This window comes from Pezoporus wallicus, unplaced genomic scaffold (genome assembly GCF_028554395.1).
Source record: "Pezoporus wallicus isolate ANWC-B61680 ecotype Strahan unplaced genomic scaffold, APGP_CSIRO_Pwel_v1 contig_8747, whole genome shotgun sequence".
Taxonomy (NCBI): Eukaryota; Metazoa; Chordata; class Aves; order Psittaciformes; family Psittacidae; genus Pezoporus; species Pezoporus wallicus.
The window spans coordinates 694,653-708,009 of record NW_026641976.1 but is presented as its reverse complement, the minus strand read 5'-3'; the positions used below and the strand labels follow the sequence as shown (position 1 = coordinate 708,009).

The following is a 13,357-nucleotide window of genomic DNA, read 5'->3' as shown; positions in this document are numbered from 1 at the left end:
AGGCTGCTGTACTTAAAAAAAAACAACAACCCAACAAAACCCCTAAATCAACCAAGGAAAATGAATGCGAATTACCACAGCACCAGTCTGCATTGGACCTAGATCATCTTCTCTGTGGAGAATGAAGTCAGTGGTTTTGACACAGAATCCAGGAGGTTACCTTGGGATATTTGACAAACCCTGCTGCTCAAAGCAGAGTTAACTACTACAGCAGGTTGCTCAGGACTGTGTCCTGTCAGGTTTTGAATACCTCCAAGGATGGAGACTCCACAAACTCTGTGGGAAACCTCTCCCAGTGTCAGACTACCCTCATTAATATATAAATAATTTTTATTTGTATGTACCTATATGCACATAATCTTCTGTTTCAATGGAATTTTACGTTTTCTGTTTGTATTTATTGCCTTTTGTCTGGTCACTGGATACCACTGAGAAGAGTAAGGCTACATCTTCTTTACACAATCCCACCAGTTATTTTTACACATTATTAAGATCCCTCTGAGCATCGTCTTTTTTGTGCTAAATAGTCCCAGCTCTCTCACCCTTTCCTCATGTATCAGTCTTCAATCCCTTAACCAACTTCATGTGCCTTCACTAGAATTGCTCCAGTATGTCTGTGTCTTTCTTGGACTGAGGAACCCAGAACTGGTACAGAGGACTACAGATGTGTTGTCACCAGTGATGACATGGCAGTTATGACTTTTCTCCTTCGATACTAGTCCAACATACTCATGTTGTCACTCATGTTTACTCAGCCTTTCATTTTACTGAAACCCTTCACTGGAGAGGATAACCCATTCTTCTCTGTCACAGGTTGTTCTCCTCTACTGCTAATGTCCTTCATAACGCTGCCCTACCAAACTTCTCCCATGAGGTACCTGGAGCAATTTTCCATCTCCAGCCAGTATATCAGTTTCTACTTGTTAGCCAGACTTACAGCCAAGTACTTTTCTGCTGTTCCGTAGAAGAATTTCTTCACCAAAAGACGAATTCTCCATTAGCTGCCTTCAAATCCTGCCTGTGGGCTTGCTGCTATTTAAAAATTCGCAACAGTTGGCTGCTATGGACATTGCTCATCTCGCTTAATTTAAAGCGTTTATGGTGCAAGTCACTGTAGCTTCTCCACATAATAAATGGAACAGAGGAACAAGTGCTTCAAGGGTGCAATTTCTGTTCTACTTTGGACAGCCACTTTAAGACACGAGAAATAACCTCATAAATGTGTTTACTCCTCCATTTTAACTATTAAAGGGGACCTAGATACTTGGCTGAGAGAGAAAGAAAAGTGTCTGCTTTATCTATCTTATGTGTTTCTCTGGATGACCTCATGACTTGAAGGCATAAAGAATAGATCTATCTTATCTGTTAACAATTTGCATTTGTAAAATTTATGTTATGTACTCAAAAGGAAATGCAAATGCAGTTTCTTTCATGGTTTTCTGTTTCATTTGTATGTAAATGTGAAAAATGATAGTCTATAGAAAGTGCATTACGGAATCAAAAGTATTTGTACAATGTTGGGTAAACATTGTTTCTTGGTGATCTGTGATTATGTGCATCAAGTGTGGATGGGGCAAGAAAGGGTTAACAAAAGAGGAGGAACACAATTTTTTTTTTTTGCGACTCTACCTGTAAGCATCCAGTTGTCCAGGGAAGAAGCAGAGTACTGCAAAGCTTTACAACTGGAACTGGTTGCCAGATGTGGAGAGAGGTGTAATGCGGTGCATGGCCTTGAGGAGCTGGCTTAGTGGTAGATCGTCCTTGAAGAGAGGGCTTTAGGATCCCTGAGGTCAGCCTGTGTGAAAGTCTTTTTGTTATATGTGCTCATGCCCCGTGAGCTGTCAGGAGTTTTTATTTTTGTGTTTCCCATGCCCTCTCCTAATTGGTCCCTCTTCATCAGAATACTTCTTGCCTAAAGCTTTTGTGAAGGTCTCCTCCTCTGATGCCATGTGATGACAACAAATGTTTATGGCCTCACAGAATATAAAGAATAACTTTATATGAAAATAATAGAGGCTCACTTGTGACATAGAAGTTCTGTATAGTATAAACAAAAAGATCTCCCATACATAGTGCATGTTTCTCTCTAAGGCAAATGGTGGTGTACCAGAAGGAAAATCACTGATGCAGATGTGTGAATGAGGAAGGTCTAGTTTTATTTTTTTATTCCCGAGTCTTGGGGCAAGTTGTCTGATGAACCTATGACAACCCGCTACTGTTCTTGCTGTATTATCCATGACAACAAATTGGCAAAGAAAGTATTCCTTACGATTCTCCCATTGAAACCTTCTTGAGGAACTGACTGGAGCTCATGATGCAGGAAATATTTGTGGCTGAATCCTGCCATGAAATTCACACCCGTAACTGTGTGGTAGCAGAAAGAAAAGCAGATGGAAGGGCTACCATTGCTCCACATGAGCAAATGCAATTTATATCTGTTTCCTTTCCCCGTTTTAACGCCCCCCACGTGGTAGGCTGTTGCTTGGCAACCCTGCCTCTTTGCTCCACCGATGCTCTGTGGTTCTGCTGCGCCTCCTGGTCCCCTCCTTTGCACTAGGGTTGGGAAGAGCCATGCTTGCATGTGCTTGCAGTAATCTGCAAGCAGACCTATTGCCTCTTCATTCATGCTTGGAAGCAGGTGGGAGCCACACGAGGAAGACGAGAATACGGGGGACACTGTTTGGTGTTTGAGGCTTGGCAAGCTCTGGTCTTCCTGGTGCCTTCTGTGTGTTGACTCAGGTCAGAGGGGTATTGGCTCTCAGTAGCTTGATTCTTGTTTATGTGGCTGCTATTCTGCATAAGCCGCTTGCATCCTGGGCAGGTAATAGCAGAATTTGGCTCACAACCAGGGATAACCTTCTTCCCACATAATTACAGTACTTAGTGGGTTGCACTGTAACAATTATTAAAGAGAGGTCTTCAGAGCTTGGAAACCGTCATTCATTAAAAAAAAAAAAAAAAAAGCCTTATTGAAGCTGTGATATTCCTTCAAATTTCCTTTTTTCCCATCACATCATTTTAATAAGAAGTAGCTATGTATATAGCTATATATACATGACAATGTCCAAACCCAGAGTAGTCCTAGATCTCTTGTTAAAAGCCCTCACTCCTAATCTAAATAATGGAAAATCAGATTTAGAAATGAAATAGTACTCTTGAATCAGCCTTTTCATGCTAAGACATTAAGATATGTACTGTGCGGCATAGCTATGTCTATGATTTTGGTATATCTTGGCATTAAAATAATTTAATGCTGTGGTCTTTAATGTCTTATCTTTATATATACACCAGACACACAAAGCAGTTTAGCTCAACTTTATTTGGAGACTTTTAAATGTGTATCTTCAGTGCCATAGTGCTTGTTTGTCATGTTATGCTACTTTCTCTGATGAGAACCAGTTAGCACCAAGGGAAGCCTTTCTGCCGTGTGTGAACCCAGATTTTTGCCCAAGACGGTTGTCTGATATGTTGTGTCCCATGTTCCTGGCCTTCATCTTTAGCTGTTTTACACACTTCTCCTCTTTTCCAGGGTAGGAACAAACTTGTCTGTATAAAGATGTGAAAATTAAAAAATGATTTCTCCTGGCTTCTCCCCTCTGAAAAGGAGTATTTTACCTTTACTTGACTGTCAGTTCTTTCAACAGCCAAGAATCTTATCTTTTCTGTTTGTTTGCAAGGTGCAATGCAAAAAGAAGTCTGCAGCACAAAAGAAAAAATAAAACAAAAAAAAATCACTGCCCCATGTTTTGATGATGTTGTTTTAAATAGAAAAATCTGATATTCTCTCCAGAAAACATGAATCACACACAGGGGTTCAAAATCCTTCCCACAGACTGGATTTTTCCATGCCTTATTCTAACATGGTTTTCTAAGAAATGTCTTTGTCAGCTCCTCTCCTCTTTTTCTCTAATACCTTTTGAACCTGCTGGCCAGTTTCTGTCAGTTTGTTATGTGGGTGTAAGTAGAGTATTGTTCAGTCATTGCTTTTATGTGTGTATAAGTGTATAAACATTCACCTGGGCAGAGAAGAGAGAGACTAATCCCACTGGTAAAAGTAATAGACATCTAAGAATCCACTTAGGTCTTCAGTCTTCTGACCAGAAATCCAGAGGAAATTCTTCTTTCCACTGATTCTGTGCTCACAGAATGACCCAGTGGAGTAATTTTGCTTGTTAATGTCTTCCAGATGCTACTGGAACCCCAGGAATGAGCTGCAGAAGAAAAGAGTAACTGCAGGCAGGGGAAAAAAAAAAAAAATTTCAATTTTATTCTTTCAAGCTTGCTATGTATTAAGCCATCTATACACTGTTTTGAATGCTGCTGCTTTAACTCATGAGCATGACAAGACTGAATGGTTAATTGTGTGTATAGTGTAAGGGCAGGTCATGCGAGAGAGCACATTTTTTTGCCAGGTAAAAATGTTCTTGCACATTATCAGCTTGGAGTAGTCAATGGCTTCAGATGAAGTATGGGAAGCAAATTGTACTTATTCTCTTGTATTTTGGGGGTGGATTAGGTAGTTATCAATAGTATAGATGCTTTTGCAGGTAACTGCAAAACAAAATCTAGACAGACATTTAGATTTTATTTGTCCGTCTTGAATATTCCATATTACTGAATACTATTATTCTATCCTATAGCTGCATAATAAAAACCAGAGCATTTCAACTAATGTCTTCATAATGGTACTTAGAGAACTAGAAATTGCTTTTAAATTCTGAGCATCTCATGGAAAATATTTAATTTTTACAGCTTGCTCTGATAAAAATGGCTGACTGTGAGCTTATAGATATAAGCATTAAGCTTGGTAGCCAGTGAATATCAGAAGGTTTAGCGATTGGTTTTGACAAGCATTCAACGTTTATCTGAATCTTTCCAGTATCAAATCGGGCATGAAGTCTTGTGAGGAAAACCTGTTCTCACAAGGCTTTTGATTCTCCTGTTTCCAGACCAATGGAAACTACTGAAAAGCTTTGGCTCTTCTGCTCCTCTTTCCTCCTTAACCCGTGGTCCCTCTATCACTCTCTGAGTTTATTTTCATTATGGGTTCAGTGACAAAGCTTTAGTTCACCTGAAAATTTGGTGAAGAGTTATAGAACTTGTCATCTTCAGCTTTAAAATAGATTTGAATCAGAAAGAAGACTGTAAATACTTGATTCAGAAAGTTGAGGTCTGAATGCTTAGGAGTGGTATTTATTTCAGCAAAATATTCACAAATCCTTTTCATGATGCCTCTTCATGTGTTTTCACTAAAAGAAAGGAATAGTTGCTTACTGAAATGTTCCAAGTTTTATTTCTTTCCCGTTATTATCCTAGGGTGGTGTACTTCTGTTTTGATTTCGCTTTTAAGCTAACTGGGACTACAAGTCCTTTCACACTAGAATAAACGCATTGTTAAATCCTACTATAAAATGAAAATCATAGATAAATCTATGACTGAAACTAGTTTACTTAGTTGATAGCCCCTAGCAGTTATCTTTACCTAGTCTGCAAGCTAGTAACTAATATTTTTCTTTCAAGTAACTAATCTGAAAGAACATGGTCAAGAAGACTTCACTTGAGGAAAGAGGTCAATAATAAGGAGGCACAGGATGATTTAGAAACTGAGGGATGACTGAGCCAAGGTATCATCTCTTCCAGAAACTGGGCTGATCAGTCATTTAGATTCTGGTTTCACACACCTTCATTTTTTATATATTTATTTATTTTTTCTCCAGGTCTTCTGACTGTTGAGGACTTCCTCTCTCGCAATGCTTTCTCTTCACTTCCTCTCTGCTTCCCTCCCATTCTTTCTTCCCTCAGGTACTTTTAAAACCATTTTCAAAGCTGAAATTGCAAATGAGATTTTTGCGTCCTGAATGACAATGAAGGGCTCTGTTTGAATAGTTGAATGCTTCAGTGGCAGATATTTGACTGAGTTCCCTAAAGCCCAAAGCCTATGAAACCATCCATGATCTGAATAGAACCAATTACTGCTGCTACTCCCAGCCCAGTTTCTCCTTGGAAGATTCCTTTGTTTTTTGTTTTTTGTTTGGTTTTTTTTTTTTTTTTTAAGTCCAAATCAGTGCAGACTTATTGTAGACAGGCCATTTAATCTTTTTTTTTTCCTTTGAAAAAAGAATTTTACTGCAAGACTGGTTGCAGAAGTTATAGACCAAATACATCATCTTCCAATATGGAAATGTGGAACATTCAGCCAGTTGGATCATTATAGCCTACTTAATTTTCACAAAGGCACTTTGATTCTATCTTTTATTTGGTGTATTGGTCTGCTGTGGTCATTCCTTGTGTATCTGCTCACTTAGTATGAGAATATGGTGCACATGCACTGTAAAATTGCTTTGCAGATTGTCCTGGGTTTGGAGACCTTGCCATTTAAGCCTTTCTGTATGCGCTCAACTGAGGGGATTGTTGTCAAATTGATCATGCTATTGGTATTTCTGTATCTATTTTGTGCTGGTGGCTCAAGGGACAGCTTGAGCTTGTGTGGTCTGAACTGTCAACAAGTCTATTGATGTTCTAGGTACTCCATTGCATGGTTCAAGGGCATTGGTGTTTCAGTGAGATCCTAATACAGAACTCTTCTCCTTGTGCTTCCTGCAATATAATGTAATCTGAAATGCTAAGTGTCTGAGGCACATTTAGGGTGATCATCAGCTGATGTGTACTGTTGCCATTTCCCTGTTAACTTCAAGAGATCTTCATAGAGTTTGTGTGCTAGCTGCAGAAAGCAAAAATGATCAACCTGATACAACCAATATAAGATCTAAGCCCATTTTAAGAATTTAAGCCTGTTTTAAGATTTTTGACTCTTAATCACAGTTACAGTAACAGTTGCATAGGATCTTTCCTTTCCTTTCCTTTCCTTTCCTTTCCTTTCCTTTCCTTTCCTTTCCTTTCCTTTCCTTTCCTTTCCTTTCCTTTCCTTTCCTTTCCTTTCCTTTCCTTTCCTTTCCTTTCCTTTCCTTTCCTTTCCTTTCCTTTCCTTTCCCTTCCCTTCCTTCCTTCCCTTCCTTCCCTTCCCCCTTCCCTTCCCTTCCTTCCTTCCCTTCCCTTCCCTTCCCTTCCCTTCCCTTCCCTTCCCTTCCCTTCCCTTCCCTTCCCTTCCCTTCCCTTCCCTTCCCTTCCCTTCCCTTTTTTCTTTTTTCTTTTTTCCTTTTCTCTTCTCTTTTCTTTTCTTTTCTCTTTTCTTTTTTTTCTTTTCTTTCTTTTTTTTTCCTGACGAAGATAGAATTAGGTGCAAACTGCAATTGAGAGATCTTACTGGAAAATGATTGAATTTGTTTTAGGAAGAATTTGATAATTTCCAGCCACTTAATCTAGAATATTCTATTGTAATCAAAACAGAAAAGAGAATTCTCTTTAACTAGACTTCAGCTAGCTTTGATTGCAGCTGGTCATGCTTCATTTTTCAGACTTGAAAACTAGCATCCTGACTGATTTCATGTATTCTGTGTGGAAGTTATCAAATAGTCTTGTTTCTCCCCATTGACAGACTGTTTAATTTAGGTTTCAGTCAAGTTATTTCCTGAGCAATAGAACTAGTGAACCCTGCTTTTATGCAAAATTGTGTCCTGTCTTCCCGTCCCTTCCTTAAGCCTAGCTCAGGACTATGATTATGATGCCTAGTTAACCGGCTGTTGCTAAAAAAAGGTTATGTACCCACTGAAAGTTGGTCCCTTGCCTTTTGGTGCCGCAGAAGGACAAATTGAAAACCTACTGTTTTAGCCTGCAGCTGCTGTTGTTGTTTTGAATAAACTGAAAAGTACAGAAACTTGAGACTGCTTTAAATGAAACTAAAATTTGTCAAGGGCTACAGAGTTATGTAGGTAAGGAAGCAGAAATGAATGAGAAGACAGTATATTTATTCCATGTGGTACAGCATTGTGTCTGTTAAGACCCAAACATGTTTTCAGCTTCAAAACCGGAAACAAAGCAATTCTGAAAGAACTGCCTGAACAAATCTGTCATGAACTTCTTAAAATTGTTCTCAAATCAATATTTATGCATTTCTGCTAGTCACTAGCTCTCTTCTAAACAAGGAGATTAAAGTATTGTCATTTTTAACATAACTTCAATTCCAATAAAAGCAAACTTCATTCCCCTTCCCCCTTCCCCCCCAAGACATTTGTACTTCTCTCTAATTTTTCTTTAATGGCATCAGATTTTCCACTGAACAGCTTCTCCTGTTACCCATGTATTTTTCTTAGGGGCAACCACAAACAGCTAGTCTTTGCCCAATATTGGCCTCATCTCTCCTACTTCCACTTTAGGGCTTCAGTTTCTCCTGGCTGATGTCCCAGCCACAATGGGATGCAGGGAACTAAGCACTTGCAGGATGGCTTTCACTATGCTTCAGGTGCCACGATGGTGCCACTTTGGTTGTGTCAATAATGAAAATGAAGAGCCTTATACAGTGCTTTGTTCCATTCTGTATGGCTTGGCTTTAGAAACATCTCAAGGCAGGTATTCTTCCCTGTCCAGCTGTGTGGCTGAGCTTTCTGCATGTGTTCATCCCAATTTCTTTTTGAGGGACATCCTTTCTCGGGTTTTATTACAGTGAACAAAACTGCGTATTGGCAGCATGGCAATCTCTGGTGCTATAAAGCAGTTAAAGGAAAAAAAAAAGTCCCATGAAGACCCCCAAATGTGAATGTGATCATGTTTGGTAACACATTGGGGATTCTGCAGGTTGAGATTCCTTATTGCTTTGTTGTTTGCTTTTCATCTTACAGGTTAAAGTCAGTTGCCTGAATGCTGTTACATATATCCCAATATTGATTTTTTTCTTTTCTGTCCGCATTTAATTTTTTTCTTTTTTTCTTTTTTTTTCTTTGCCTTTTTAGACCAACCTTCACATCATAGACATGAAGAAAGAATAAGCACAGAAATTGCTTTTAGTTAGAGAGGCTGAAATTTACACTACGGGGGGAAAATTTTGTTACCACAGGAAAAGAAACACATGAAAGGCCAAACAGTATCTGGAACTGTGGAAGCACAGGGAGATGTAGATGTATTTTTTCTTTTTTTCTTTCAGTTTCACGCAGAATGCCAGTCAATTATTTGATGTTCTCCGCTGTCTGGGCTGTGACCTTCTAGAAGGGCCCCCTCCTCCAGTCCCCCTACACGACTTGTCAACACATTAGTCATATACAACTCAGCTGATGCTGAACGGACGCAGTTCAGCCAACTATTGAGAGGCAGGGCATTCCGCTGCCGCCTTCTATTGGTCTTGGTTTTTTCCACTGTGGAGACTTTGTGGTGCTTTAAGACTGCGGAGGGCTGAGGCTAACGCTCCCCTCCGCTGCGCTGGGAGGCAGGAGGGGGTTGTCAGAGGGCTCATCGCGTCCAGAGCTGCCGGAGAAGGAGGGAGGGAAGGAAGATGCGCCCGCCCGCCCGCCTGCCTGCCGCCGGGCCGGAGGGCGGTGTGTGAGGAGCCGGCTCGCCGCGGCTCGGGGCCGGCCGCCGCCGGGGATGCTCCTGTGCCTGCGCCGGAGGCTCCCGTCACCTGTGGCCCTGCCCCCGCCGCGCCGCGGGCGCCTCCCCGAGCCGAGGACACACCTGGGCGCCGCGCCCCCGCCGCCCGCCGCCGCCGGCTGCCTCTTCTCCCGCCCGAGAGCCGGGCGGCGAGTGTCGGCGGAGCCGCGGGGCTGCAGGCGGGGCTGAGCGCTCGCTGGGCGGACGAGCGGCCCCGCAGGCTCCGCGCAGGCACCGGCCACCCGCCGGCCGAGGGAGGCGGCGGCCGGACCCGGTGCGCGCTGCCCGGCAGCTCCGGCCCGGCCGTGGCCGCGGTCGCGGTCGCGGTCGTGGGCGCGGCGGGCGAGGGCGAGCCCGAGCCGGAGCCCCAGCCCGAGCCCGGAGCGGGGAGCGGGGGAGCGGCGGGGGCATGTGGATGTTGGCCGTCGCCTTGCTCCACAGCATCTCGCATGGTGAGCGCTGCCGCCCCCCGCCGCGGGGCTCCTTCCCTTTTCCCCCTCGGGCAAGGGAGCCGGTCGCGGTTGTGCCTTTTGTGTGCGAAGCGTCGCGCTGGCTGCGGGCAGCCGCGGGGAGACGGGCGAAATTGCTCTGTAATCGCTTCAACTCGCTTACCTAGCAAAGTGACAGCTCGTAGCCCAGCCACGTTGCTGTATGTCTGCCTGGTTCGGAATAAGACGGTGCTTAGAGGGACAGGGATAGTAGTGCTTTTTCTTCCTTTCTGAGCTGGGAAAGTGCAGAAATTTGTCAAGTACCGTATAAATCCGTCTGAGTACACGGGGATAATTTGGAGGGATTTCACCCTGAGCGGTTGCACTGAGATACTGCTTCCTTTTACGTTTTGTTTTTTTTTTTTTTTAATCCCCTTCTGCTTTCACCTCACATTTTTTTTTTTTAATTTATGTCTTTTGTATTTGCTATTTTAAATTTATTTCCCTTTCACCGTAAAAGTACCTGTCCTCTGTTCTCCCCCCCTCCCCATTTATGTAAAAATATGCAAGGATAAGCATTACATCATCTGAAAATGTTGAAGACTTTCAGTCAATTATAAAGTTAGGAAGGGTAAACCTGTCCTAATTTTTTGTTCCACCTCTTCATTCTGCAAACTCTTGGACTGACAAACATTTATTGCTGTTTCTGTGTGTCCTTAATAGTGGATGGGGATATTCTGGAGCATTTAGTCATATGTGATTGAAAAACATGGCATATGTGAAAATAGTTTTAAATTGCACAACTTCTATTAAAATGCATATTAGCATTAAGGACAAAAAAACCCAAATTATGCTGTAGTCTGAGGTTCTAGCAGTTCTATTACGTTGCCTCCTTCTCAGATCTGAGAATGTAACATTTGCCTGTAATGCATCACGTCCTGACAGTTAAATCGGAAAGATCAGACATGCAATTCTCAAAATAGGCAAAGCAGGTAGAATAGGGAAACGCTTCTTGTATCGCATCCATGCGAGAGAAGCACAGGGCAAAGTGTAAGATTTTCTTGGATGATAGAAATAATTGAACCTCTAGCAGAGGGTGAGGTATGAATGCTGGTAAGGGTGCCTTCACATCTTCTAAGTATATACTGGATGAGAAAATAGGTTGACAGGCATGGCCAGTCCAGTGCAAATAGCCGGATAGATAGTAAACTAGGAGGTGAATCTTGGTGTGTATTTAGGGCTGTCTTAAAACGTTTGCACTTTATGAGTGCCACAGATTGCAAAATGATTGAAACCCTCAAACTCTAACTTCAAAATTGTGCATTTCTCCTAGCAGTATGACAACTGCAACAAGTTCTAACATTAAGAAATTATCTTATTTATTTATTTATTTATTTATTGGCAGGCAGCACTGTGCCTTTTTATCTTCTTCAGCCAGATACCTTGGAGGGAGAGATTTGCTGTTAATAAGACTGACAGAATCAGCCTGAAAGTATGCGCTCTTACTGGTGCTATCCATCTAAAACTAGATTTGTACAGGGAAGGACCCTGTTTCTGTCCAAAAATCTTATGGCTTTTTAAAAAGGAAGAGGCATATATTTTGGTCTACTGTACTGATGCTTTAAATTTTATGTTTGAAGCTAGTTAGTCCCTCTTCCAGGGGTTTTTGAAAAACAGAGTAATTTCAGGTTTATGAGGCTGAAATACTGTGAAAATCACTTTCATTTATTCCTTGATCTATAAAGTCAGTAGCAATTTCACTTTCTGTATTCATGGTTTTTTTTGGATCACATTCAAACATGAATTTGTGTCACAAAGATTTTTCTAGGGTTTTTTAGTATATCGTGTAAATGATAGATGCATCTGCACAGGTTCTGTACTGACACACGGCATCACCTGTACATTTGTGAATCTACATTGCCCAAATAAAATGTTTTTGTGTTTGGTGATATTTAAAGATGAAGGCATTGTAGAAATATCTAATGGATGGGTCAATGATTCTTTTCAACTGAAGAAGTGTGTTTTGACATTATACCTGATGTCAAAATGCATATGTATTTAGGATCTTTTTAAAGGAATTATTTTTAAGTGGCGCCTACCTTCATGTTAAGACTGAATAACTCCATTTTGTTTGCTAGTAACCCTTACCTGGACTATCATATCACAGTCAAGAATCAGAGAATAATATTTTAAAGGAATTCAGATTTTAATGCAATGTCATATCAGATATATATATAGCTTTGAAGAAAATGACTGCATAACTAAATAGGTATGTCACATACGCATTTATTTTAATTATTCCATCTATATCTGAGCTCCATTGTGTGGAGGCAGTATTTGTTTAGGACTATATCTGGAGAGGCAAGGGGGCAGGCTTTTGAAGGTTGTTTGCTTGGCTTCTGCCATTGCCTTTTCTGAACCCCTTATGGAACTATATAACATTTACTTACAACACAAGCATGTGTATGATTGTTTTTTAATTATGCGTTACATTTCATTCTGATTTTAACTTTAGTATGTGTAAGATTCTTCATGTTTATGTTCCTGTTGTTGGTTTTGGCTTTTTTTTTTTTTTTTCCTTCTTTTTAAGGGAGCAAATAGCTTAAAAAAAATAAATCCACATGTTATGGGTTTAATCCTATAGTTGTCATCTTGGGCTATATTTCCATTGAAGATAATGGAAACCATCTGAATAACAATAGCAAGGTTGGCCCCCATATTGCTCTACAGTCTGTCAACACAAATACATTTTTTCAAATTAGATATGAGCAGTGTCACTGGGTAGGCTTTATGTTTGTGAAATAACTTCCTTCTGGGGACAATAAAATACTGACATGCTGTTACATCCAATTAGTATTTCTGAAGCCTGAAAGAAAACCTTTCCAAATACCTGATTGAACATTTAGATTTTGTAAGGGCTTTAAACTCTCATTGTTGTGAGTTTCTTAAAAATACAGGTATCTATTAACCATAAATACATTGCAGCCTTAGTAAGCGCGTGGGATGATACAGACATCAGTGGGAGCTATGCAGCTAAATTCACCACTTTGAAAGCCTGAGTCATGCAGTTACAATCCTGAGCAATACTTTTGAGTTACTTCACGGTTACTATATCTTTACTACCTTCCACGTTACTATATCTAAGTAGTCCAGAAGCAAGTGTGTAAAATTAACAGTGAAAGTTAGTGTAGCCTGTTTGTAATGAGTAAGGTGCCATTTCACTTATTACAGGGAAAGAAGGAGGGGGAAGGGAGGGGAGGCTGTGGAGGGAGAATGGCCTCCTTCAAAAGCCTTGCTTTTTATTGAAATAAAGATAAATGTGATAAAGTTAGGTCAGAATTAGGATGCTATTTTCAGAAACGAGTATCTTCTGGTATCATTTAGTCTCTGCTGTAGGTATGCTGATCCCATTTGCAAGCTTCTTTCTGGCTAGGTTTCTTGTATGCCTGTTG

General features: G+C 41.0%; 1 protein-coding gene across 2 annotated transcripts in view; it reads left to right on the top strand.

Moving 5' to 3' along the window:
* The first annotated feature begins 5,731 nt into the window (after window positions 1-5,731).
* The window catches only part of DSCAM (DS cell adhesion molecule), a 460,950-nt gene continuing 453,324 nt past the window's right edge, over window positions 5,732-13,357 (top strand). The window contains exon 1 of one of the 2 annotated variants that reach the window (XM_057426358.1): window positions 5,732-5,802. In XM_057426358.1, the coding sequence (XP_057282341.1) occupies window positions 5,751-5,802 (52 nt within the window). In that variant the 5' untranslated portion in view covers window positions 5,732-5,750. Of the gene's footprint in view, window positions 5,803-9,819; window positions 9,930-13,357 lie in introns of those variants that run through there. The other variant, XM_057426359.1, reaches the window with a different exon arrangement.